At 34.6% G+C, this 27,685-nt stretch overlaps 1 protein-coding gene across 1 annotated transcript in view; it reads left to right on the plus strand.

Annotated features, from left to right (window-relative positions):
* Positions 1 to 27,685, plus strand: part of SEMA3A (semaphorin 3A) — a 224,422-nt gene that overhangs the window by 121,010 nt on the left and 75,727 nt on the right. Inside the window, exon 6 of the mRNA XM_024738433.1 lies at positions 3,645 to 3,764. Within this exon, the coding sequence (XP_024594201.1) occupies positions 3,645 to 3,764 (120 nt within the window). The remainder of the gene's footprint in view (positions 1 to 3,644; positions 3,765 to 27,685) is intronic.

Raw genomic sequence — 27,685 nt, forward strand, 5'->3', positions numbered from 1 at the left:
CTCCAAATATAAGCCAACTAAGGTATGTAAATTGCTTAAACGCAGATATATATATTTTTTTTTAATAAATTAATTTTATTTATTTCTGGCTGCGTTGGGTCTTCGTTGCTGCACACGGGCTTTCCCTAGTCACGGCGAGTGGGGGCTGCGCTTCGTGGCGGTGCGCGGGCTTCTCATTGCAGTGGCTTCTCTTGTTGCGGAGCATGGGCTCTAGGCGTGCGGGCTTCAGTAGTTGTGGCACATGAGCTCAATAGTTGTGGCTCACAGGCTCTAGGGTGCAGGCTCAGTATTTGTGGTGCACGGGTTTAGTTGCTCCGTGGCATGTGGGATCTTCCCAGACCAGGGCTCGAACCTGTGTCCCCTTCATTGGCAGGAGGATTCTTAACCATTGTGCCACCAGGGAAGCCCTAAACTCAGAAATTGTCAGGTCATTTCAGATAGCCAAAGAATGTAATAAGTCTTTAATACAGGGTAGAATACACAATTACATTAAATGAAATATAGTCTGAGTTGATATTTTATATCTGCTTAAAGAGAATGCAAGAGTAGGATATTCTACCACCTATACAGCTGGGCCAAATAAAAAATATGTCATACAATTTCTGGAGGAGTCATCCTGGATAAGAACCCTATAGATACCTGAGCAGAAAATCTGATCTAAGGCCTGGTGTAAAGGAACAGTTAGTGGTATTGAGCATTGACAACATGAGAATGTGCCCTCATGCCCACCTAATCATCTAGTGCCCTCCAGCTCATAGATATCATGTTGACTCTTGCTAAAAATAATATTTGAGTAGGAGGTAATTTCCTATGACTGGAGGCAACTGGTGCCTTAACTACAACCTTCCTTCGGTTTCTAAGTCAACTCTTTATAAATTCTGTCTTTAGTAATAAATTCAGTCACTAGCTCTTCTACTGTGAACTCTTCTAACTCTTCTACATTCTCTGAGTGACAGAAAATCAGTGTTTCTGCCTTTGCCTTCATTTATATTGTTATTTGCCTTCCTCATGTGGGAATGAATCAAAAAAGAGTCATAAGTTGTAAAACAGCTAAACAAATGAATATGAGAAACAAATACCTATCAATATCCAAATAATGTTTATTTGGTTACAGTTTTCGTTATTTCAACTCTATCTGGAATAGAATTTACTATAATAGCAACCGTAATTATGAATTTTACTCACACTGAAAAAGCTAAATGAAAAAAGCAATTAACTGATGATATTCTTTACTCTTCCATTTCTGATTATACTTACTGTTAGGCATGGTCTGGCTACAGTCTGATATGAAATTGCTCAGTTTTCACCTTTCGGTTGTTCTGTTTTCGCCTTTCATGATTTTCATCACCTAACGTGGTTGAGGGGGCAATGAGGTTCAACTAGTAATTTAATACTTTTGATTTTTCAAGGTAAAGAGGATACAGGTCACCCTATGACAGACAGGTGTTCCAACATGAAAGTATTTGAAATTGACATGAACGTTTTAGGCTGCTTTCACAACACACTTTTAACTAACATTCTCTCATTCACCTGAAGTTTAAAAATTCATCACTTCTATCAATCAGTTATTTGTAAAAAGATAAGGTTTCAACCTTAATAAAAATGTTACAGTGATTGAATACAGGTTAAAATTAAGTAGACCATATGCATTAAAATGTTTCAAAATACCTTTGAAACTTTTAGATAGCTTGTTCATAGTGTTTTTGTGCCTTTCGAAAAGGGTTATTTCTTTACCTTGTGGGCATATAGAACATTATTGTAGCATATTATGGTGAGAGCAACTCAGATTTGAGCAAGTTGATATTTAATTAAGTAAAGAGAAGACAAGATGCTTTTGAATCCCAAAGATACCATAATATGGCAATTTATGGTGTCATATGAGTACCATCCATTTAGCTAGTAATTTGTACTTAATACATTGTCAAACCATCACTTTTATTTGTCTTGATTCACAACAATTCAAAATAAGTGATCAATTTTTAAAAACTCAGTCTCTAAGATAAGGTGTCTTTCTATTAATATTTAAAGTTACAACTTGGCGTTTCTCAGTGATTCTATGTAGCTATTCTGCACTGCTTTGGAAGTTTTCCAAAGCCTGGTACCTTCAAACACATGAGAGAACCAGAGGTTCTACCAGAGGAATTAATTTAGTTTGGACCACTGAAAAGGTCTATTTTTGTTTCAAAGCCCTTTATTTGCGAGTGAGAGCTGTGGGTGTGAACAAAGATAACACATAAAGGATCAGACTAATTAGACTTTCCAAAAGGTATTGATAACTGAAGATGCACAGAAAGTTTCTGATTGATATACAAGAAAGTCCTTTGGAAATTATAGTGGTATACAAATGTTTTAAGTTATAATTTATGTATGCCTACTTTGTTTTCTGAGTATTTTTTGAGTCAATGAATTCAGAAACATTAGCGTATCCAAATAATCAACAAAATAATAGGCTTTACTGTCATTATGGTAGATTATTTGGAGAAAATGTTACATTTATTGTTGTTCTGCTGATAATTCACTGTAAGCAAGCAGGCAATAATGCATTTTCTGGATGGAATAATATGAGGCACTTTTTGTTTAAAGGAAAGAAAATGTCATTTTTACAAAGTTCAGTTTATTGAATGGTGGTATGGTATATATTTAGTATAAGAGGCTTGGGTTAAACGGGCCTGGGTTTGAACTTTCACCTTGACTTGCCTAGTCATTAGCCGAGCAACCTTGGGTTTCTTGAGCTGTAAAATAGGGATAACATTTACGTCATGGGGTTGTTGACAGAACTAAATGAGATAATTTGAAAGTGTCAAGCCAGCACCTGACTACCCTGCAAGCGCAAATGGTATTCAGTAAATATTAACTTCTCTTTCTCCTTATTTCTTTTTCCTTTCTATTCCAACCTTCTGATTATGATTCTCCCATTATTAAACTCTGACCTAGAGTTAATTCAACTTAAGTAGAAATGAGTCAAAGCACAACAGAATCTTGAGCTGTAGTGATTATGGCCTGTGTTTATCAAAATACCCCCTTCTTCAAACACATTTCTGTTATATCTGAAACTATGTGGTGGACTTGTTTTTGGATTGTATGATAGCTCATACCAAGTTAGAACATTTTTCCCACTTGATATACTAAAAAATGAAAGGCAAGAAAAATTTTTGGCAAGGAAAATATTAGTCTTCTCTAAATTATAGCAAAATCTCATTAATTTAGATTCCACTATAAAGGAAGTGTATTAGAAATTTAATTTCCATTAAAATCAAAACTATAAGCAAGATTTTGCAATGAGACTTTACCCTAAAAAATAAAGATATTAGAACCATAGTAGTTTGAAACGTATAAAAGCAGACAATGTGACGCATATAATTTGTGTTTTGTACTTTGTCTTTGGTCATAATAGAAAATATAGAAGTTCATGTTTTAGTAATGTGCACTGAATCATACTTTACTCAGTTTTTCAAAGTTAGTGCTAAATGAGTAGTGAGATACTCCCTTCAACAAAGACACAGGATAAACATAAGTAGCTTTGCATAATGATGCAGAGAGCATTAGTGTGGTCTTAACATGAAACCTGTATTTTGTGTGTTTTGTTTCTCTTGCCTCAATTGAATTAAAGTATGTGTATGTGGTTTTATTTTGTCACAACACAGATGGAGAATTATACTCTGGAACGGCAGCTGATTTTATGGGGCGAGACTTTGCTATCTTCCGAACTCTTGGCCACCACCACCCAATCAGGACAGAGCAGCACGATTCCAGGTGGCTCAATGGTAGGTGGTGCGTGCCAGAATGCAGGCACAAAACATGGGCATCTATAGTAAGTCAGTGGAGAGCTTTCCTTATACGGTGCAAACAGCATGAGTTGAGATTTGGTGTGCAGATAAACTCATGGTGGTGACTTCATGGCTGTGTGTGTGAGAAAGTGGGACAAAAAGAGAAAAGAGAGATTAAAAATTTAAGAAAATATTTGCTTTGTGCCAAAACTAAAGTTTCTCAGTAGTTAACTATGGAAAGAAATAGATCTGGGCTGGAGCTACGGAAGGGAGGCAATGGAAAAAGATAAGATGACTTACCAGTCTTGTCTTCCAGGGACACCACAACAAATCTCATGATGCAGTATTTTTTTTTCCTCCACACCTCTCATGTGGCCTTGAGAGCATAAGTTATTAAATGTTTGAAAAAATTGTTGCGCTAAAAGCATTACATTGAAAGTGTTTTTGAAAGGACTTTGTATCATTTCATTTGATTCTCCTTTAATCTTCCTAAAATTCTTTCTCCTGTTTTATAGGTTGGGAAATTAACATTAATATTTTATCTAAGATTACATCTAACCCAATAGTAGATCTGGGGCAAGAACCCAGTTTCCTGACCTTTAGTCACTAGTGTCATACTTGATGAAGCAGATACTTTTTTAAAAAATTTATTTTATTAAAGTACAGTTGATTTACAATGTTGTTTTAATTTCTGCTGTATACCAAACTGATTCAATTATACATATATATATATTCTTTTTCATGTTCTTTTCCATTATGGTTTATCACAGGATATTGAACATAGTTCCCTGTGCTATGCAGTAGGACTTTGTTGCTTATCCACTCAATATATTATAGTTTGCAAGGCAGATACTTTTTTAATTCTCTTTTTCTTTTTAATACATAAATAAATTTACCATAGAAGAAAATTATAAAATTTATATGCCAAAAATAAATAAATACTATTTTCATTCAGATTTTGAACCAAATAATCCTTATATAAGTCTTCCATGTAGAGGTGTTTTTTTTTCGATTATTCATTTATGCATTCATCAAAGATTTTTTTATAATCGTCCCCACCATATTTTCATGGTTATTTTTTATTATTAAATAATGATCTCCATTTATATCTGCCTTCAGTCCTATAAAATAAAGCTTCCCAGTCTCTAATCTTGCATTCATGAACTCTCCTTTGGTTTTACATGCCTCATTAATAAGGATGAAGCTCATGGCTTACAGTCCATCTATGTACTCAGTAAGATGCTTGATTGTCTCACTCTTTGAACTTCTGCCACACTTGCTTCTCCTGAACTTCTAGGGGGGTACCCAAAATTCATTTCACCTCTGTCTTTCACTGGTTTGTTATAGAACAATCACAATATGCTCTAAAACCTCGCTGAAATTTCAGGAGACCATGAGCTGTGTGTCTTCGTTCTTCTATATCCCAATTCTAAAATGACTATTTAAAACATACCTCAAATTACCTCAATCAGCATTTCATTCCTCCTGTAACAACATTTCTGATTGTCCTGTTATTTTTCATGTATTAGTGAAAATGATGTGCCCCTTAACTTCCACCTTTGACCCTACGGCTTTGCTCTTAATTGCATTGATTTATTTTTCATAAATTTACCCAATTTACTGTTTTTGCTGTTTTTATCTCTTCTTCACCACTGATTTCTTCCCTGACCTGCAAACATGTTTGTCTACTCTATCCATACTCTCCCTTTAATCATGGTGTACCACGAGGTCCCTAGATATCTAAGTCCATAGCCTGCTTAGGAACTTGTTTTCTCAGCATTTTCACCAGATTTAGCCATTTTCAACCTGACTTTGATCCCATGAAACTGCTCCTCCACTAATGACTTCCTATGTTTTTTTTTTATCAGTCTTCATTTAGATAACCTCTCCTGTGGTATTTGTCACTTAACTAGCCCTTTGTCTTTAAAAGGGTCTGTTCTCTCAGTTTGCTGCATTTCCTGCTCTCCCAATTTTCTCCAGTTTGACATTACTTCCCAGTTGCTGTTCTTTAAATGCAGGTGATGCCTAAAATAATTCATGATTGAGTACAAACACTGTGGTAATCAAAAGGGACTGGACATATAGTCAAATACCCACCTCTGGGGGTAGAGGAGGTAGAATGGTGCCCAGGTGACCATCTGAGAAATTAGAAGCCTCACTAAGGAAAAGAAAAATGCTGAGCTGAGATCACGGTAAGGCTCTCTGTGTAAAGCCGTTGAAGACCCAAACTCTAAAATCCCAGAGGACAGTTTTGGAATATCCACTGTTAATTATTAAACCTAGGCTTTGTATGGACTCAAAATTAGTAGGAAAAAACCTCTTTCATTGTGGTTATCTGGTCTACTCTCAAACGGAAATATTTATGTAGAAGGGGAAAGTTTGTTTTTTTGTTCAGCAAGAATGAGACTTTGATCTACTAAGAACTCTAAAGGGCATACAAGCTTTCACTGTCCATGAGAAAGAAAATCTCATTAGAAGATGGAATAACATAAAGGAGAGTATAGTATCCATTTCATTTTCATGGCCTTGGAGGAAAAAAGTCATCAAGTTAAAGCTGCTTTTGTGCAACGCACTCACATGTTGACAGCTGAGTCTGAATAATTTACACTGTGGGAAAACAGTCATTGTCCGCAGCTCTGTACTTCATCTCTGCAAATGTGTAGTTCATTTGAGAATTCAGTTATCAGTCTCTCAGCACTAAACGTGAGAACTGATTTTGCCAAATTAGCACAAAGGTTACATTTGACAGGGTGCAGAAACCAGAACTGCAGCAAGGTGGAGGATGCAGACACATATGAGATAGAACCAAGGGACTGTGTGATTCACAAGCCTCATGAAATTGAACACCACTGAAGAACAAAATTGGAAACATAATGTTTACACACGCATGTATAAAATAAGTGAATTTTGAGGCATCAGCATAGACTACACAATCAGTTGTGCTGCCAGAAGTAATAAATTACTTTGCAAGGTACTTTTTGAAAGGTCTCCTGGGCTATTGAAATTAATTTTGGCACAGGACTTACTTTACTTTTATCAAATCAATTCAAACCAATTCAATTATTTTGGAAGAATTAGTTGGCCTATTTCAGATGACTTTTAATTTGTGTTCTTGCTAAATAAAAATAAAAAAACTGTGTGTAGAATTGGATTTTGAAATGTCTTAACTTTTATGGAATTTCACTATTTTCATAATTACTCACTAAAGTTTACATTTTTATAATAGTAGCAGTAAAGGCTTAAATTCAGTTTCATTTTACCAGGAAACATTAGGAATTAAGTAACAAACTTTTAGATGAAGGAACATGAGAGATGGAATCTATTGATTTCTTCCATAACTGCTTTTTAAAAATCATCCTTTACACTAGCCCCTAGTTTAAGATTGCTAGATGTTAGAACAACTTTTGATTCCAGAAAATGTACTGGTATGAGTTTGACCTGATGTGCCAAAATTCGCTGTTTTTTTCTTTTTGCTTCATAAATTCTCTTGATATTATATAGCTTTAAACTTCAATTCTAATTTTGGTTTACTAACAGTGTAAAAATTAGGTAAAATTTCTCTCTGTATATTCATAGTAAAAAACCAAGTTTACCCTGCTGTTATAGTAATGATTTCTTATCATTTATTGTGTAAGTATCACCTAGTTCTTGTACATATTAGTCATTCATTAGAGCAGATGGATAGCTAACCCACATTTATTTGATGGACACTATTTCTAACATTGTTTATTTATGTCTTGGACTAACATTGGAATGCTCTATGATAGAAGGAAAGACTACAGTCTTTAGAGTGAGACACTGTTTTACCTTGGCCTTGTACCTATTCATGGGTTTATAATACTACCTACCTCTTAGAGTTGTAAAAAAATCAACTACATGATAATGCATGTAGAGTACTAAGCAAGTGATTGGCATGTAGTAAGCACTTAATAAATGTGAGTTTTTTCTGTATCCTTTATCCCACTTCCATTGGGTGGAGCATGCTTAGTAAGCTTTGTCAGACTCATTCTGTGAGTGATTATATTTGAGTCAGGGTGAAAGGGCAGTCAGAGCTGGGTTTAATACATGAAACCACATGGATCCTTGAGAGAGAGCCAAGGCCCAGTGCACACAAACAGACCTAATTACAGTGCCCAGAGTGTTAGACCTTCCTCCTCATTTTAGGAAGACCTGTTTTCTTTTAGTGGAATTTCCTAAAAGGATTGTGCCTGTGGATAGACCAACTCACTTGCTTTTTTTCCTGTAATTGAAATGGTATGCGAGTCATCATTCCACTTCCTCTCACTTGTAACACTCATACCAGGATGGCTTGCCCTTATTGGAATCAGCATAGCTTCCTCTGTGGTCATGCACTAGGATATTTCATGTTCTCTAAAGATTCAAATTTCTCCACAAGATATATTTTTTTGAAAATAGAACCAAGAAATGTAACCGCAAATAAATTCTGAGAGCACAAATTAATACTGCATGGTACCAGATACCTAATCTTAAATCACTTGTATAACTCTTTTGATATACTATTTTAATTCTACCATCTTTAAAGGCATGAACTGTATCAGAGTATCTAACTGGATTTTTTTAATAAATAAAATTAATCATCTAGTTTGGCATAATGTCAGACTTATTAATGATGCCATTTTGAACTATTTCTCTGACTTAAGTTAGTAATATTTTGCTGACCTTGAGGGAAAAAAGCCCTCTGGAAGCCTTACTCTATGGTTACATGAGCAGATGAGTATTATAGATGTTGAGTGACCATTCAGTTGAAACAACAAGAGCAACCACAAACATCCTCTATGAAAGAAGCAACAAAGATAGAGTCTTTTTAAACTTTTGAATTACATATTCTATGAATTACGTTCTGTAGCAATTAGTTAACAGTTCTGAAGTATCAGTGCATAGAGTCACAAATAAAAATGTTAGTATTTTTGGATATTTTTGGTGAAATCATGCTGAAACATGGATATGTAATAGTTTAAAATAAGTATCCATAACTATATCTAAACACAACCTATTAGTTATGGTTTTTTCCTTATGAATCTATTACCAAGAAAAATGTTCATGCTGATAAAGAATGCCCACCTGCCAGAAATACAATTTTTTCCAAAAATACATACCATGAAATTATTCTGCTCTCTAAATGATGATAAATTTAATACACTCACTAAATATGCCTTCTTTTTCTCATAAAGAAAAAGTTCCCAAAGTATACCTTTACTTGCTCTTCTTTTCTGAGGACCTATTTTCTGTGTCATATTTTATCTAAGGACCATAATCACTTTTAACCAGTTTTGTTTGAAATTACTTTGCACTTATGAGGGAAAAAAAATGAATAAAACTTCGGAATAAAAATTAACTCATTAGTGGCAATGTTTGGAACATGATTCTTTTTTCAGGCCTCTGAGAAAATGTAGCTGAATAAAATAGTTAGGATATGCTATTTTAACATTTTTTAATGATGGGCTAAAAAGTACAACCCTCAAGTATGGCACATTAATCACAAATTTTGAACCAGTTATTTCAGAATTTATAGTTTGAATGGTGAGAGTAGAAAATAATATTTAAGGGCATGATTACATTTACTAAAGAAAATTCTACTTTTTAAATTAAAATTGATGAAAATATATAAAAGTGAGACAATATCTTGGAAAATTCTTTAAATTATAGCCAGCTCTCTTTTTCCTCTTGGTTCTTAACATTATTTTTCTCTCGTCTCAGCATCAGCTTAATGAATACAGAGCCTGTCTATACCAATTTCCTCTTCTAGAGTCACTACATTCAGAGCTTGGTGGGCCTCAATAGGGATTTACTGCTGACTGAGTAATCTGGGTTCATGTGTGCAGTGACATCAAGCAAGAGATTTACCCTGAGAAGTGGATGCCATGACAATGCGTGTAACCATGGTGTGACTGGCCTCTCTGACATGGCTCTCAAAAGCTTTCCTTCTGTGAAAACAGAAGCCTGTTTGCAAATTAATTAGTTTCTGGCGGCAGCTTGATTGTTGACCCAGAGTTTGTAGAGTGGAAAAACAATCAGATTAGTGTGCTCAGGGTAAAAGACCAGTGTGCAGTTGCGTGTGGCTTGCTCAACTATTGAAACCATGAATGGACTGAAACAAATTCTTTTCTGAGAAGCCTAGGCAGAGGTTAAGTGTGATGAGCCTAGAGCTCCCAGCAGCAGGGGTGGGGGAATTAAAGGATTTTAGCCAGATAAAGCTGAATGATGGCAAGCAATGCCATTGAATTTTAATAGCATGGATAGTTTTGACCAAATAATAAAAAAAAAAAAACCCAAAAAACACTTGTTATGTTGTTCTAATCCCTCTGAGTAGAAGGAATAAGTTTACAATATTATTAAATGTAGGTTTGACACAAATACTTTCACAGTAGAAAATTTCAGATGGGAAGGTTTTAATTAAATTTGTCTCAAAGGCTAATATGATAACATCTAAATGAAAAACTGTTATCAAGTAACCTGCATTTTTATGTTGATAAAATTTTTGTTGATATATTTACCTCAGCTGCTTTCTGAGGTGTAATCCTCACATGCCCAATAAAATTAATCCTGAGTCAAAGAGAGATGTTGGCTGATGAGAATACATATTCAGCTATCTACTTTTGCAAATATCAAATTAGGTAACCGTGCCAAGGAATGATGTCTGCAATCTTAGGGTGAAAAAATTCTGCATACAGTTTTTGATGATTAAAATTTGTTTTAGTCAATAAATTATTGTTTATGCTTCATTTTGTAAGATTACCTAACACAATAAGCCATATATACTCTTCCTTTTTAGATACCACTGGCAGATGTCTCCCTAAATACAGCTCTGATGGCTATCACAGTACTTTCCTGTTCAAAAATCATTTATATCTCTGAATTTACAAGTGAATTGAATCCAGATTTTGCTGCCTGTCACGTTCTTTGTCATGCAATCCTAAATGACCTGTCCAATATTAAACACTAACAGACTCAAATAGGGTGGGTTGCCCTTAAATTTACTATCATTTTCATGTAACCATACCATTCTCTCATTGGATTTTAATCTTTCCCACCTTTGAATCCCAAGAGCACATATATGCATGTTTCGATTTATCACAGGGCCTACCACTTTGCCTTGCAATCTAGGATATGCCAAATAAGAAACTCTTCAGTGAACCTTCTTTGCAGGCTCTGGGGTCAGATGGCCTGAGTTTGTATCCTAGGTCCTCCCATCTACCACCCTTGTGACTTGGGGGGTAATTTATGTTACTTATTTTCATCACCCATTTATGATTTATAAAATAGGGTTAATAACTAATACACTGTTTTTCTGAAAATGCATGAGACAGTCCTCATAAGGTACTAAGAACAGTGTCTAATAATATGGTAGATGCTCATTATAACTGTGATTGCTGCTGGCGTTTGCATACCAGCTCTATACATAGAACACAGTGCACATTTGGAGAATTAATACAGAGAACCAGCCTGAAGGTTATGTTTACCTTTCTTAATCTGTTCTCAGGCTATTTTGTTTTGTCTTATTTAATTGACTATTGTCAATATATGGGCACTTAATACATCAAAAATATATAAAATATTTGTCTTTAGTATTAAAATAGTATATAAACTTTTTAGTCACATTGGGCTTAACAAAATTAGCAGATGAAACAATGAAATGGTGAACCAAGGGTAAATTTAGCTCTATTAAGTGCAATACTTACCACTTAAATAAATAAATCATTAGGTTAATTCTTTTTTTCCAATATAATTTTTAAAAAAACATTGACTGCATTGTTGCATCTAGGATATTCATGTATCCTGCCGTATCACAGCTTAGCTTTTAATTTTTTTCATATGAAGACCTTATCTGTAACCTTTGGGGTCGTGGTTAAGAGCATGGAGTCTGTGGAACTTGACCGCCTGACTTGGGCACTAACTGAGCAGCTGGAGACAGCTACTGTAAGCTACCTGTGCTCAACGTCCCTTTTTTCAAGTGGAAACGATAATCGTTCCTCCCTATTGGGTTGTTATGAGAATTATGCATAAGTAAATTTCTATAAAGCACTTGGAAAAGAGACTATTCTTACCAGAAACAAAACAGACAAAACAACTCAGTTGATGTTAGCTTATTCTATAACATTATGTAAGAATTTTAAATAATAGAAAAATAAAAATACCTAAATATGTCAACTCACTAAAGATGTAGTAGAATGTACAGTCTCACTTAACTGAACAGCCATGTATTTCTAGGAAAGCAATGAAAATGGCTTAAGGAAAACAAGACAAGATGAAGTGATAGTAATCTATGCCCTTTCCTTAGGCAGAGTCTATACATACAGGATTTCTTGTCTAATGATGTGAGTACACTTTGATAAAACAGATCTACTACTCTTTTGCTTCAAGAAAGGGAAAAAGGATTTTTTTCCCTAAGTTTAGAAATATCCTAAGTTACTTACATATGACACTGAAATGCTCTAAACTTCATATATCAACTAAACATAAATTATAAAATGTTATGCAGAAGAAGGGTCTTTAAAATATTTTCCCGGTAATATTAGTAAGGAAGATTTGCATGTGTTTGGATGTCCTTAAAAGAAACATTTTTTACTTAAAATTGTTTGTGTCACTATATGTTTTAAGTAACTAGACAAGAGAAAATCACATCCCTTCACCTCCCAACCAGGCCTCCCCCACCTTCCTTTCAGCAATCTATCAAATTCCTGTGGCACTTTTGGATCAACACATAAATTCTGCATTTTAAACACTATAACATTTTACATATGGTAATATTATTATTTTAAAATATATTTATGCAAAAATAAAGATATGCGTTTGAGAACTATAGTTTATTAGTAGTAATTTTGTAAATTGATAAGTATAAATTTTTTTCATTAGAAGTATAATTTTTGTTATTTTGTGATGGTTTACTAAATCATAACTATTTTGGACTTTAATGTAGGCTGTTAGCATAAGGAATTCATCAAAAATGTGTCTCTTCAATATGTTTATAAATTTGTCTAAATTCATATAAGTGTAAATAATCTCTTTCGCCTCATTTAATAATATTTTTGCTTTTTTATTTTTATTTTTTAAATTAATTTTTATTGGAGTATAGTTGATTTAAAATGTGGTGTTAGTTTCTGCTGTACAGCAAAGTGAGTCAGTTATACACATATATATATCCACTCTTTTTTAGATTATTTTCCCATAATGGTCATTACAGGGTATTTAGTAGACTTCCTTGTGCTGTACACTAGGTTCTTATTAGTTATCTATTTTACGTATAGTAGTGTGTATATGTCAATCCCAGTCTCCCAATTTATCCCTCCCCGCCTTCCCCCTTGGTAACCATAAGTTTGTTTTCTACGTCTGTGACTCTATTTCTGTTTTGTAAATAAGTTCATTTGTACCATTTTTTTAGATTCCACATATAAGCAATATCATATGGTATTTGTCTTTCTCTGACTTACGGATAAAGAAGATGTGGTACATATATACAATAGAATATTACTCAGCCATAATTACTAATTTAAAAAAATGTTAGGGTTTCAATATCAAAGAGAACCATCCCTTTTTGTACATTTAAAATCCTCAGCTGAATGTGTATGGGAAATTCGTGACAGCCAATTTAGTTTTCCCTTTGAAACCCACACTGCCTTCTTCTGCTTAGCGTACAATAGGATTGAAGTGACAGACAGTACAGAGCTGTATTTGGGGGCTTGTATGTTGTGTTTTGACCCATTTACAATTTAGTAAACTTGAATCTCAGTGATCCTGAAAGTTATTAATGCCAAGACTGATATCAAATGATTACTGCCACGTAATTGCTTAACACCTATAGAGTTTATTTATCAGTGGGTTTTCTAAACACATTTAAGACTGAATGAACAAACTATACTCATGTTTTGCAGGACAAGAAAGTAATCTTCTAAGTCAAACAAAAATGACAGTATTCTGAAAATAGAAAACAAAACATAGAAATTACCACAAAACCTTACTCATTTGGGAATGAATTAAAGGGACATCTGGTCATACTAATAATTCAAATTATAAAATTTGGGCTTACAAGGCTAGGATGAACCAATAAGGTACAGAGCATCTTTGATCAATGACTTTTATGTATTTGCAGTAATCATATTAAATATTTTGACGGAAGAGAAATTATTGAAGTAGTGGAATATTGCTGTTTGCCATAAGAAAGCTAATGACTGACCTCCCTGTTGTTATTTCTGTTGATTTCCTTTAAATAAAATAAAAGGGAAAGTCACACTCTTTATAAATATCAAGGTAAATATACAGCCAACTCTGATCAACCAATCAGTGCCCAAATTAAGAAAATTGTGATATAACTGGATGTGAAAGCCCTTGAGATGATTGTATGTTAATGAATCTTAAAATGTGAACTGATTTTCCACTTTTTTCCAAACTGGAACTACCTTTACTGGCTTTCTGGTTTGTTTCTAATTCCTGAGTAAGAGCAACCTGTAGAAGGCAGTTGAAAAGACTGCCTGGGGCTAGGAATTTGACAGCAGGAAATAGAACAAGAATGGCAGACCGTTAGAGCGTCCAGTTTTAATGTCCTACAATGCTGAGGTCATTTGGTAGTGATAGAGCAGGGGCAGCACCAAAAAAGAGGGTAGCCATGTCATAAAGATATGCAAAATCCCTACTAAATTTAATAGTTTTGATTAATTTTGTCATCTCCATTTTGTATAAACATGCTGCAACTCCATTAATCAGTTCTGCCTGTTAGCTACTCATGAATTCCCGAACTGTTTGTCCTTGGAAGGATCACACTTTGTTAGCAGTAGATGTCACTGATATGTTAGTGAAGAATATTCTGTTAAGAATAGCAAAATGAAACTTCATTTAATACACTTTAATACAACTAAGGAAGCTGACTATGTCATTGCTATTAAGCTTGATTACTTGTAACTATTACATATTTTCTAGGATGGGAAAACATAGGTTATCATTAAAAAGGAAAAAAAAGTTTCTGCAAAACATATCTACCCACTATTCGTATGGAGTCAGAAAAGAAAGATGATAATTATGGAGGAATAAAGGGAGAAAAGAAAAGAGTAATTCCTAATGGTTAATAATAACTTCCTGAATAGATTTTGTCATTATCACTTAACCATAGTAATAACATCTGTCACTATAAGAAAATGTATGACATCACAAACTGAAATTAAAATCTTTAAACTATACCATTGTCTCGTATCTAAAAGTCTAACCCTGAAGTTTATAATGTAGGTTAGATGTGATACATATTAAATAATTTTTACAGTCTCAGAACATTGCAAAATATTATTGGAACATATATTAATTCCTGGGCCATTTTATATCTGACCAGTAAAAACAATGAAACGCCATGTAATATGATAAAGGTAAAATAGCTAAGTTATTAATGAGGAGTTAAGAATAGATCACTTTTAGGTGAACTAAACGGTCAAATTTAATTACTATTTACAATGTATTTATTTTCTGTTTTTTAATGAGTATTTTTAGTTTCCCCAAGCCTAGTCCCTTCTAGGCCCTTCTAGTCCTTTCTCATCTCATTCAGCAGTGTTTTCTGTTTCTCTGTATATAACTTAAGAATATCAGTCAACACAGTTACTAACATAGAATGCTACTCTTTCCTCTGTACCCTACAGTTCTACTGGAAGTGCTCCTAGATACCTGATAATAGCACAATGAATAGCTAGCTACATTTGCTAGCTACTAATATTATTCTGGCCAACTTCCATTTTCTGTACACATTAAGCGCTCTCTAGGTACCAAGAACTATTATAAGAAACAGCTGAGTAAGAGAGATCCCTGCCCTCCAGGATAATACTAATAGAACTCTTTATCAATGGAAAACCGTGGAAGTCTTAGCACAGCTATGGGATTATATGCATATATGTCCAACAAGTCTTAATATCTTAAAAACATTGTTTAACTCATAATGTAAGAAAGAAAGTACTATCCATTTTTCTTTCAGTGAAACATGAATTTTTTGATTCAGTTGATTTTCAGGCTTTGAGTATCAGAACCACTGACTGTCTGAGGTTTTTACTATAAAATGATTTGACAGCTTATGAGGGAGGTTATTTTTTGTCCATATATCTGCGGTCTTCTGTTAGAGAATATATATATAAGACAGTTCAAAATCCAAGAAATTGGAAACCCCCCTTTTTTTAAGTTTTGAGGAAAAGGATGGGAATCTTAGAATCAGAAAAACTGTACATAATATGAGTATAGATTTTTAGGAGGTATTATTTTAATGGCATACATTTCTAATTATAAATAAATTTTTAAGAAGGGAAGCCATGCCAAAAATAATGAGACCAAAAATAGATTGGTGGTGAGAGAGAATTAGTTAAGGAGTGGAGAGAAACTAGAAACAATATTCTTTTATATTCAAGTATTTTAGCAGAAGTTCTAAATGCTTCTAAATGTTCTAGAGATTCTGGATGTTCTGGGCTGCTGTCCAGTAAGTAAGTAAATAAGGTCACTTCAGCTGGTCTCTGAGCTTTAAAAGACATACATAAAAAATTACGAATTAATCATTAGCAACAATCATGATTCTTGACCCGTTTTCTAAGAGTAAAATCATTTAATAATGATAAAATAAATAAAAATAATTTGTTTTAAAATTTTAATTTCTAATTTGATTATTTAAAGCAGTGGTTGAATAAGAGCTTAAAAATGCATGTTCTGAACAGTTTTCTTAGGTAAATTTATTGTCTTCATGGATTTAACACACTATTTGCTATAGAATTTTTATATATTAATAGTTATACTGCCTTTCTTTTCTATCATTAAACAGAAACTGTAGTAATTTTCTAGTTTCTTTGGGTTTTATTATATAAATCTATAAATTGTGTTGTTGTCATACGTTTACCTGCCTTTCTCTTTACAGCTGCTCTGTGTGTGTGGGGGGGGGGGGCACAGTAACAAATGGAGGGATATTTTAGTGGGGGGGGCACAGTAACAAATGGAGAGGGATATTATTTAAAAAGATGAGGAAATCTTTCTCTCGATGTTTTAAACTATATGGTCTAAGAAATTTATTCCAATAACATGTAATTATATAAGGCTCAGAGCATGGCTCAGACAATGGTTGTATTTATAGCTTAATACTTATTCCATGGAAAAGTGTAGAAATCGTAGGTCCACTAGAAAGTAAAACTAACTTGGTCTATATTAAAGATATTAGAAACCATTTCTTAGTGTTACTGAAATAAAGGGAAACAAACCCTGTATTTATTCAAAACAAAGTTGAAAGTATCAAATTGGTTTAGAAAATACCTTTATTAGTCTTGAGTAGGTATCTATGGAAACAACTCTGTATTAGCCCTCAAAATGTATAAGCATTATTAAAGAAGAAACAATAGGGAAAAGTTGCAAGAAAAAAAAGAGGAAAAGGAAATGGAATGCTTGCACAGAACAGAAACCACAAATTGAGTTAAGCATTAGCACCAATTTTAAATCGCATCCCCCACACTGCAAATGCTTGACATTTAGTGTTATTACCCAGGATGTTTAAAAGTTTTAATAATTAAAGCAATAATTTGAGAAATTGATGTTTTTACATAAAGAAATAATTGAAATAATCATGCACAACGGAAATCCTATGTATAGTGTTTTATATTCTTCAAAGTGCTTCCTATAAGATCATTTCATCCTCCCCAAAACCCTGTGAAATAGAAAACTGAAGAAATAAAATTTAAGTAATCTGCAAGAGGTCAGAAGTAACCTTGTATCCAGTGAAAACTGAGATGAAATTCATACCTTCTGACTCTCTGTTCTCTTTCTAACATGTTCATTTTACTATTTACCATTACTAAAACTTGCATGTTTCTGTTCTTTGCTAAAGCTTTTTCATGTAGGAAATTTTTATCAAGTTTTAGACTTTGGTTTTGGGGTTTTTTTTTTCCCCCTTCCCCCTCCCCATATCCTCAAGTCCGTTCTCTGGTAGGTCTGTGTCCATATTCCTGTCTTGCCCCTAGGTTCTTCATGACCATTTTTTTCCCCTTAGATTCCATATATATGTGTTAGCATATGGTATTTGTTTTTCTCTTTCTGACATACTTCACTCTGTATGACAGTCTCTAGGTCCATCCACATCACTACAAATAACTCATTTTCGTTCCGTTTAATGGCTAACATTCCATTGTATATATGTGCCACATCTTCTTTAATTTTTTAATATTGAGTTGCATGAGCTCTTTATGTATTTTGGAGATTAATCCTTTTTCCGTTGATTCCTTTGCAAGTATTTTCTGCCATTCTGAGGGTTGTCTTTTCGTCTTTTTTATGGTTTCCTTTGCTGTGCAAAAGCTTTTAAGTTTCATTAGGTCCCACTTGTTTATTTTTGTTTTTATTCCCATTTATCTAGGAGGTGGGTCAAAAAGTGTCTTGCTGTGATTTATGTCATAAAGTGTTCTTCCTATGTTTTCCTTTTTTTGAGTTTATTTTTGTGTATGGTGTTCAGGAGTGTTTTAACTTCATATTTGTAAATGTAACTGTCCAGTTTTCCCAGCACCAGTTATTGAAGAGGCTGTCTTTTCTCCACTGTATATTCTTACCTCCTTTATCAAAGATAAGGTGACCATATGTGTGTAGTGTATTGTTTAGCCTCCATGTGTTTGTATTTTTTACAGATTTTTTCCTGTAATTGATATCTAGTCTCATAGTGTTGTTGTCAGAAAAGATACTTGATACGATTTCAGTTTTCTTAAATTTAGCAAGGCTTGATTTGTGACCCAAGATATGATCTATCCTGGAGAATGTTCCATGAACACTTGAGAAGAATGTGTATTCTGTTGCTTTTGGACGGAATGTCCTATAAATATCAATTAAGTCCATCTTGTTTAATGTATCATTTAAAGCTTGTGTTTCCTTATTTATTTTCATTTTGGATGATCTGTCCTTTGGTGAAAGTGGGGTGTTAAAGTCCCCTACTATGATTGTGTTACTGTTGATTTCCACTTTTATGGTTATTAGTATTTGCCTTATGTATTGAGGTGCTCCTGTGTTGGGTGCATAAATATTTACAATTGTTATATTTTCTTCTTGGATCGATCCCTTGATCATTATGTAGTGTCTTTCTTTGTCTCTTGTAATAGTCTTTATTTTAAAGTGTATTTTGTTTGGTATTAGAATTGCTACTCCAGCTTTCTTTTGATTTCCATTTGCATGGAATATCTTTTTCCATCCCCTCACTTTCAGTCTGTATGTGTCCCTAGGTCTGAAGTGTGTCTCCTGTAGACAGCATATATACAGGTCTTGTTTTTGTATCCATTCAGCCAGTCTGTGTCTTTTGGTTGGAGCATTTAATACATTTACATTTAAGGTAATTATCAGTATGTATGTTCCTATTACCATTTTCTTAATTGTTTTGGGTTTGTTATTGTAGGTCTTTTCCTTCTCTTGTGTTTCCTGCCTAGAGAAGTTCCTTTAGTATTTGTTGAAGAGCTGGTTTGTTGGTGTTGAATTCTCTTTGCTTTTGCTTGTTTGTAAAGGTTTTAAATTTCTTCTTCAAATCTGAATGAGATCCTTGATGGGTAGAATAATCTTGGTTGTAGGTTTTTCTTCTTCATCACTTTAAATATGTCCTGCCAGTCCCTTCTGGCTTGCAGAGATTCTGCTGAAAGATCAGCTGTGAAACTTATGGGGATTCCCTTATGTGTTACTTGTTTTTCCCTTGCTGCTTTTAATATTTTTTCTTTGCATTTGATTTTTGATAGTTTGATTAATATGTGTCTTGGCATGTTCTCCTTGGATTTATCCTGTATGGGACTCTCTGTGCTTACTGGACTTGAATAACTATTTCCTTTCTCATATTAGGGAAGTTTTCAACTATAATCTCTTCAAATATTTTCCCAGTCCCTTTCTTTTTCTCTTCTTCTTCTGGGACAACTATAATTCGAATGTTGGTGCATTTAATGTTGTCCCAGAGGTGTCTTAGACTGTCCTCAATTCTTTTCATTCTTTTTTCTTTATTCTGCTCTGCAGTAGTTATTTCCACTCTTTTATCTTCCAGGTCACTTATCCATTCTTCTGCCTCAGTTATTCTGCTATTGATCCCTTCTAGAGAATTTTTAATTTCATTTATTATATTGTTCATCACTGTTTGTTTGCTCTTTATTAGTTCCTCTAGGTCCTTGTTAAACGTTTCTTGTATTTTCTCCTATTTCCATGATTTTGGATCATCTTTACTATCATTATTCTGAATTCTTTTTCAGGTAGACTGCCTATTTCCTCTTCATTTGTTAGGTCTGGTGGGTTTTTATCTTGCCTCTTCATCTGCTCTGTGTTTTTCTGTGTTCTCATTTTGCTTAACTTACTGTGTTTGGGGTCACCTTTTCACAGGTTGCAGGTTCGTAGTTCCCGTTGTTTTTGGTGTGTGTCCCCAGTGATTAAGGTTGGTTCAGTGGGGTGTTTAGGCTTCCTTGTGGAGGGGACTAGTGCCTGTGTTCTTGTAGATGAGGCTGGATATTGTCTTCCTGGTGGGCAGGTCAACGTCTGGTGGTGTGTTTGGGGTGTCTGTGGCCTTACTATGATTTTAGGCAACCTCTCTGCTAATGGATGGGGTTGTGTTCCTGTCTTGCTACTTGTTTGGCATAGGGTGTCCAGCACTGTAGCTTGCTGGTCGTTGAGTGGAGCTGGGTCTTGGCATTGAGATGGAGATCTCTGGGAGATTTTCACCATTTGATATTACATGGAGCTGGGAGGTCTCTTGTGGACCAGTGTCTTGAACTTGGCTCTCCCACCTCAGAGGCACACCCCTGATGCCTGGCTGGAGCACCAAGAGCCTTTCATCCCCCAGCTCAGAATATAAGGGAGAAAGAATAGAAAGAAAGAAAGAAGATAAAATAAAATACAGTTATTAAAAATTAATTATTAAAATAATAATTATTAAGAAAAAATTTTTAAAAAGTAAAAACAAAAAAACAGAATCCGAGGACAAATGGTAAAAGCAAAGCTATACAGACAAAATCACACACAGAAGCATACACATACACACAAAAAGAGAAAAAGGGAAAAAATATATATATCTTTGCTGCCAAAGTCCACCTCCTCAATTTGGGATGATTCATTGTCCATTCAGGCATTCCACATATGCAGGGTACATCAAGTTGATTATGGAGATTTAATCCTCTGCTCCTGAGGCTGCAGGGAGAAATTTTCCTTTCTCTTCTTTGTTCACACAGCTACCGGGGTTCAGCTTTCGGTTTGGCCCCGCAGCTGCGTGTAGGTCGCCTGAGGGCGTCTGTTCTTCGCTCAGACAGGACAGGGTTAAAGGAGTCACTGATTCGGGGGCTCTGGCTCACTCAGGCCGGGGGGAGGGAGGGGTACGGATGCGGGGCGAGCCTGCGGCGGCAGAGGCCTGCGTGACATTGCACCAGCGCTGCACAGGCTCCCCGGAAGGGGGGTGTGGATAGTGACCTGTGCTCGCACACAGGCTTCTTCGTGGCGGCAGCAGCAGCCTTAGCGTCTCATGCCCGTCTCTGGGGTCCGCGCTGTTAGCCGCGGCTCACGCCCGTCTCTGGAGCTCCTATAAGCAGCGCTCTTAATCCCCTCTCCTCGCGCACCAGGAAGCAGAGAGGCAAGAAAAAGTCTCTTGTTTCTTCGGCAGCTCCAGACTTTTCCCGGACTCCCTCCTGGCTAGCCGTGGTGCACTAACCCCCTGCAGGCTGTGTTCACCCCACCAACCCCAGTCCTCCCTGCGCTCCGACCAAAGCCCGAGCCTCAGCTCCCAGCCCCGCCCGCCCCGGCGGGTGAGCGGACAAGCCTTTCGGGCTGGTGAGTGCCGGTCGGCACCGATCCTCTGTGCGGGAATCTCTCCGGTTTGTCCTCCACACCCCTGTGGCTGCGCTCTCCTCTACGGCTCCAAAGCTTTCCCCCTCCGCCACCTGCAGTCTCTGCCCGCGAAGGGTCTTCCTAGTCTTTCCTCCTTCACAGCTCCCTCCCACTGGCTTAGGTCCCGTCCCTATTTTTTGTCTCTGTGTTTTCTTTTTTCTTTTGCCCTACCCAGGTACATGGGGAGTTTCTTGCCTTTGGGAGGTCTGAGGTCTTATGCCAGCGTTCAGTAGGTGTTCTGTAGGAGTTGTTCCACATGTAGGTGTATTTCTGATGTATTTGTGGGGAGGAAGGTGATCTCCGCGTCTTACACTTCCACCATCTTTAAGCTCCTCCCAAGTTACATACTTTGGAAAATACAGTTGCATACTTTTTAAAAAGGCAAGATTTGCCACAGTTAAAGGATTTTATCCAACCATGGTTCACAGAATGGATTATGTTATTTATGCATAGCTCAAATCACTGAAAGCTTAGCTGGTATAAACCCTTATTACCAGGAGTTTGGCCATGGAACTAGCAGCATATGCATCTGCTGGGAATTTGTTAGAAAGACAGACTCTCAGAGCCCACCCAGACCTACTTAATCAGAGTCTGCACTCTAATCCTACATTAAAACTGAGGACTAGGCTAAACTACCAAAACATAGTACATCTTTGATTGTTAAAGAAGAAACATAGAGACAGAACAGCTTTGTTCCATTATGTGAGTGGACTATCTTATATCTCAACTAAATTGACATTGGCATGCAAGAATGTTTGTGTGGTGTGTGTGTATGTGTGTGTTCAATATTTAGACTAGGTTTACTGTGATGTGGTCTAGTTCAGACCTTTTAATTATTCTAATATTGGCCTTCTTAAATTAGTAACTTTTGCTTCCATTTTAATTGGGGAGTTATAAACACTACCTACCTTAGTGTATCCTTTGAACAGGTTGGTTGGAATTTTAAGCAACAATCACTGATAAGATCTCTATGAAAGGCTAGTAAGACCCACCTTACTCTGCTTGAATCATTCTACCAAGACAGTGTTAGGTTAGTACAACTGCTAGCACTTTTATAGTAGCCCATAAAATCTCCCACAACTACATGTCCTGTTAAATGTTAGGAATTTTCTTTAAATAGTGGTGGAGATGGTGACTTCTAGGTTCAAAAAAGCCTCAGGTAGTTTAAAAAATAGTTGTTTTCAGAATAGATAAATATGAATTAACTGTTTTACACTTGAACTAGACTAGGACTAATAATGTTTTATTTAAAATAATAAACTGGATGATAAAACAGCAACATAGTATTTAAAATATGTGATAACTATTATTTCTATGTAAATATCCTTTTGTCCGAAGCATCCAGTAAAGAAAAACTAGATAGATTCTTAGTGCAAAGACACAGGCAAAATTCAAATATAAGACCAAAAATTATACATTTTATGTTACAACTTTAAATTTTGTATTGCAACCTTAAATTTTAAATTATTGGGATGTGATATAATTTTATACATATAATAGAGTACTTCCAATGTTAAAAAAACTCACTAGTCTCCAGTTCATATAGATGTAATCCTAAAAAAAAAAAAAAATCTCAAAATAAGTGCGGGTTGTTTTATTAAAGTAACAATAAGTTGTTTGTTTTCAATACAGTGAGATTAGGAAAGTACAAAAACTGGTAGCTAATGTTAAATTTGAATTATTATTTCTTAAGGAATAATAAAATCTTGAAGATTAAACCGTGTGTAATAAGAATTGTTTTCTGCAAATTCTAATTACTTTGAAAATTATGCTGTAAATCATCTTCTTTTCTGCCTTGAATTTCCTTCCCCACATAATTAGACATTTTCAAGAATCAAAACTGTTATTGTCTCTTAAGAACAAAAGCCATAGAAACTGCTAATTATATCACAGCTGAACATGTTTTTCTTCTTTGAAGAGATCCTATATTTCCGGCATTTTTGAGAACACTTTCTGATCAGGGAATGATAGAAATAAATGCTGACGCTTTGCTAGTTTTGCAATCAAGATAATTAGTTTCTACCTATAATAACACTCATTAAAGAGTTGCCAAGGTCTGTGTCAAGTAAAAATTGACCTAAATACTCCCTGGTCCCTAAATCATTATTTTATTTTAAGAATCAGGCCACATTGTCATAGATATTTCCTTTCCCTAGAATTCAAGGGCCTAACTACAGAGGAAAAGCCCCCAGTCAATGCAGTCCTTGAAAAGGGGCTTGAGCTATTACCAAGTCCTAGGAAATGGGCAGATAGCAGGATGAAACTTCTTCCATTGCACTTACAAAATTGACTTTTTATTTCACAGAGTAAAAATTTTTTGTGTGATTACATATTCAGAAATATTTTGGCAAAGTAAATTTTATGATTGTATAAAATTGGCTTTTTTCTGAATACAACTGTTACTAGAATTCACAAATACCAGTTTTGCCATCTGTAGATTCTGAGCTACTTTTCAGAGAGAAAAAAATTAAGCAGAAATTGAGTATACACCTGAATTTTAAGAGAATTTAAAATAAATAAATTGGTATTACATATTTGCTTTTATTTTTGTGTTGCTTAAGTGGTTTTGTTCATTTGTTTGTTGGCAAGATTTCAATCTATCAATTTAACTTTGAATCATGTATAAAATATGTGGGTGAGATAATTGTATGAAACCTCTAAGAAATGTCTGAGGGCATAGACAAAGATTAAAAGGCTTTTAAGCCATTCAAGTCATCTGGAGCTATAGTGTCACCAGTAATAATATCAGACAAAAAGGAAAACTAGAAACAAATACATTTATGAGTATCCAGATATTCCAAATAAACGCATGAAATCAATTCTAGTATTACAAGGATGATTCAGTAAGTAGGAAACCTCTTAATTCATTACCTTAATATTTTAAAAATAAAATAAAGGGTGAGCTGTGACAGGGCGAGAGAGAGTCATGGACATATATACACTAACAAACGTAAGGTAGATAGCTAGTGGGAAGCAGCCGCATGGCACAGGGATATCGGCTCGGTGCTTTGTGACAGCCTGGAGGGGTGGGATAGGGAGGGTGGGAGGGAGGGAGATGCAAGAAGGAAGAGATACAGGAACATATGTATATGTAAAACTGATTCACTTTGTTATAAAGCAGAAACTAACACACCATTGTAAAGCAATTATACCCCAATAAAGATGTTAAAAAATAAAATAAAATATATGTTACCTTTTTAAGGTTGAAAAATAATTCAAATGAATTTTTCTGACTAATTAAAATATGTTAGCTAAGAGTAGAAAAAAGTGTTTTTAACATGATAGGAAAGGATTGAACTGCAATTAGAGTTCTTAATGCATAGAAGAATACTGTTAATTTAGGGTAATATGTTATTATAATTATTTGAAAATAATAGGCCTTGTATTTTAGAGCACTTTTAGTTAGGTTTACGGTAAAATTGAATGAAAGGGATAGAGATTTTCCTCATAGCCCTACTCCCACACATGCTTAGCTTCCCTATTATCAACATCCCCCACCAGAGTGTACATTTGTTACAGTTGATGTACCTACACTGATGCATCATTATCACCCAAAGTCTGTAGTTTATATTAGGGTTCACTCTTGGTGTTTGGACCAATGTATAATGACATATATATACTTTGTGTGATCTATTAGAGTATCATACAAAGTTGGTCAGTGTAGCCACTGACCCAAAAATCCTCTGTGCTCAACCTATTCATTCTTTTCTTCCCCTTAATCCCAGCAACCCCTGATCTTTTTACTGTCTCCATAGTTTTGCCTTTTCCAGAATGTCATGTTGTTGAAATCACACCATACAGTGTGTAACCTTTTTCACATGGGCTTCTTTCACTTACTAATGTGCATTTAAGTTTCCTGCATGTCTTTTCATGGCTTGATAGGCTCATTTCTTTTTAGCTCTGAATAATATTCCATTGTCTGGATTCACCTACTGAAGCACATTTTGTTTGCTTCCAAGTTTTAGCAACTTTGAATAAAGCCGCTATAAACATCATGGGCAGGTTTTTGTGTGGATATAACTTTTTAACTCCTTTGAGTAAATACCAAGGAGCACAGTTGTTGGGCCATATGGTGAGAGTATGTTTAGTTTTTGTAAAAAACACCAAACTGTCTTCCATAGTGGCTGTGTCATTTGGAATTCCCACCACCAATACTTGAGAGTTCCCACCGCTCCAAATCCTTGCCAGCATTTAGTATTGTCAGTGTTCTGGATTTTGGCCATTCTAATAGATGTGTAGCGGTATCTCGTTTTAATTTGCATTTCCCTAATGACATGTGATATGGAGATCTTTCTGTGCTTATTTGCCTTCTGCATATCTTCTTTAGTGAGATGTCTATTAAAGTCTTTGGCCCATTTTTTAATTCAGTTGTTTGTATTCTTATTGAATTTTAAGAGTTCTTTGTCTATCTTGGATAACAGTCTTTTATCAGATGTCTTTTGCAAATATTTTCTCATAATCTGAGACTTGTGTTCTCATTCTCTTTATATAAATGTTTTTCAAAAGATGTATTTATTTCTATGAAATGTCTCTTAAACGTACATCATTCCTCTTATTTTAAATGTTACCAAGTGAGTGAGATATGACTGCAGATTGGAGAAAGAGTTGAAAGGAGTTACTGCTATGTTTTTCTTCCTTCTAAGAGAATTTAAATCACCCTGTACTATACCTCTTTGGTGTGGGTTTTTCTTTTTTCTTTTTTTAGCTCCTTGCTCAAGCACTGAAACTTTTAAAAAATAAATCACATTCACTTAAATGCACTTTTTTATCTCATTTAATAAAGTAGAGTAAGTACACTGTGTAAAAAAAAATGTGATGAACTTTCTGGCAAAGGGAAGAAAAATGTGCTCTAATTTAAAATGAGGTGAGTTAGGAAATACCATGTTTCTTGAACCTCTACCAATTTTCTCTTTATGGGAAAGGTTTAGTGTGAAGTCATCGATTAAGTAAGATCGTACAAATTACTTTTTATCATGGAGCAATGACTTTTCTAAACAGAAAGTTTTATTTTCTTTGGGTGTAGGAAATGGAAGTGGGCTGCCTTGGTTTTCCTCATCCAAGTTCAAAATTTATTTTTAGTTTGTATTGTATGAAAAATATTATAATTACTTTATGAACATGGACTCTATTGATAGCATGATTGTTTTTTAGAGAGCAGCATTTACATTATACATACTCCATTTAATGTTGACCTCTCCTGTAATGACAAAATATTTTTTAAAATTGTCTTTTTCCCAGACCTTTTCAATTTTATAGAAATCCATTGGGAAAAAAAATCTGTATTGAGTCCTTAAGGTTTAAGTATAATCAAAATCAATATCCAAATTATTACCTCAAGAATATGTGCATTATATGTGTGTATATGCATGTATAACCATATGAGGTAATGAAAAATTCTTCTATGAAATTATTTCCTTCATTAAATTCCTCTGATTTTCTCAAATAACAAATCATCTCATCTGTTCATACAGTAGTTTATACTTAACATAATTTAAAAACATAATGTAAATGATAAAAGGACAGTTTATGATGATGGATGGGTATGAACTTATTTGTTTAGAACCTAATACAAGGAATCACTTGTAAATATTTCAGCTTCCTGCATTTAAGAATAAATAGTCCAAAATTATAGAAATACCTACAAATATTATAGTTGAGGTAACTGTATTAAATCTAAAGTATTATATCAAAATATTTCTAATCTATATTTATCATGATAAAACACAGACCTATAAATCATTATATATTGTACTTGTAAATGAAAGGACATCATTATACAACTCTCAAAATCTGCAATGGAAAAAGCCACTCTAATATACAATGAATAAAGCACATAATTATATCATTCTCATATTTAAATTTTGAAGAACTCTTCTTTCACAAGCAGTCAATAAAAAAGACCACATACTTACAAGATAAGAGAGTGGAAATAGACCACATTTTAGTAGATAAGTATCAAATCATAAGTAATGATGACAGTCATATGAACTCATGATAGATCCATTTGGTTTAAATTAGATTAATATTCTAATCACTCTCCTTAAAACCTACTTTGTGCTTAACACTATGTTTCTGTAATTTGAGAA

The sequence above is a fragment of the Neophocaena asiaeorientalis genome, unplaced genomic scaffold (assembly GCF_003031525.2).
Source record: "Neophocaena asiaeorientalis asiaeorientalis breed wild unplaced genomic scaffold, Neophocaena_asiaeorientalis_V1.1 scaffold89, whole genome shotgun sequence".
Taxonomy (NCBI): Eukaryota; Metazoa; Chordata; class Mammalia; order Artiodactyla; family Phocoenidae; genus Neophocaena; species Neophocaena asiaeorientalis.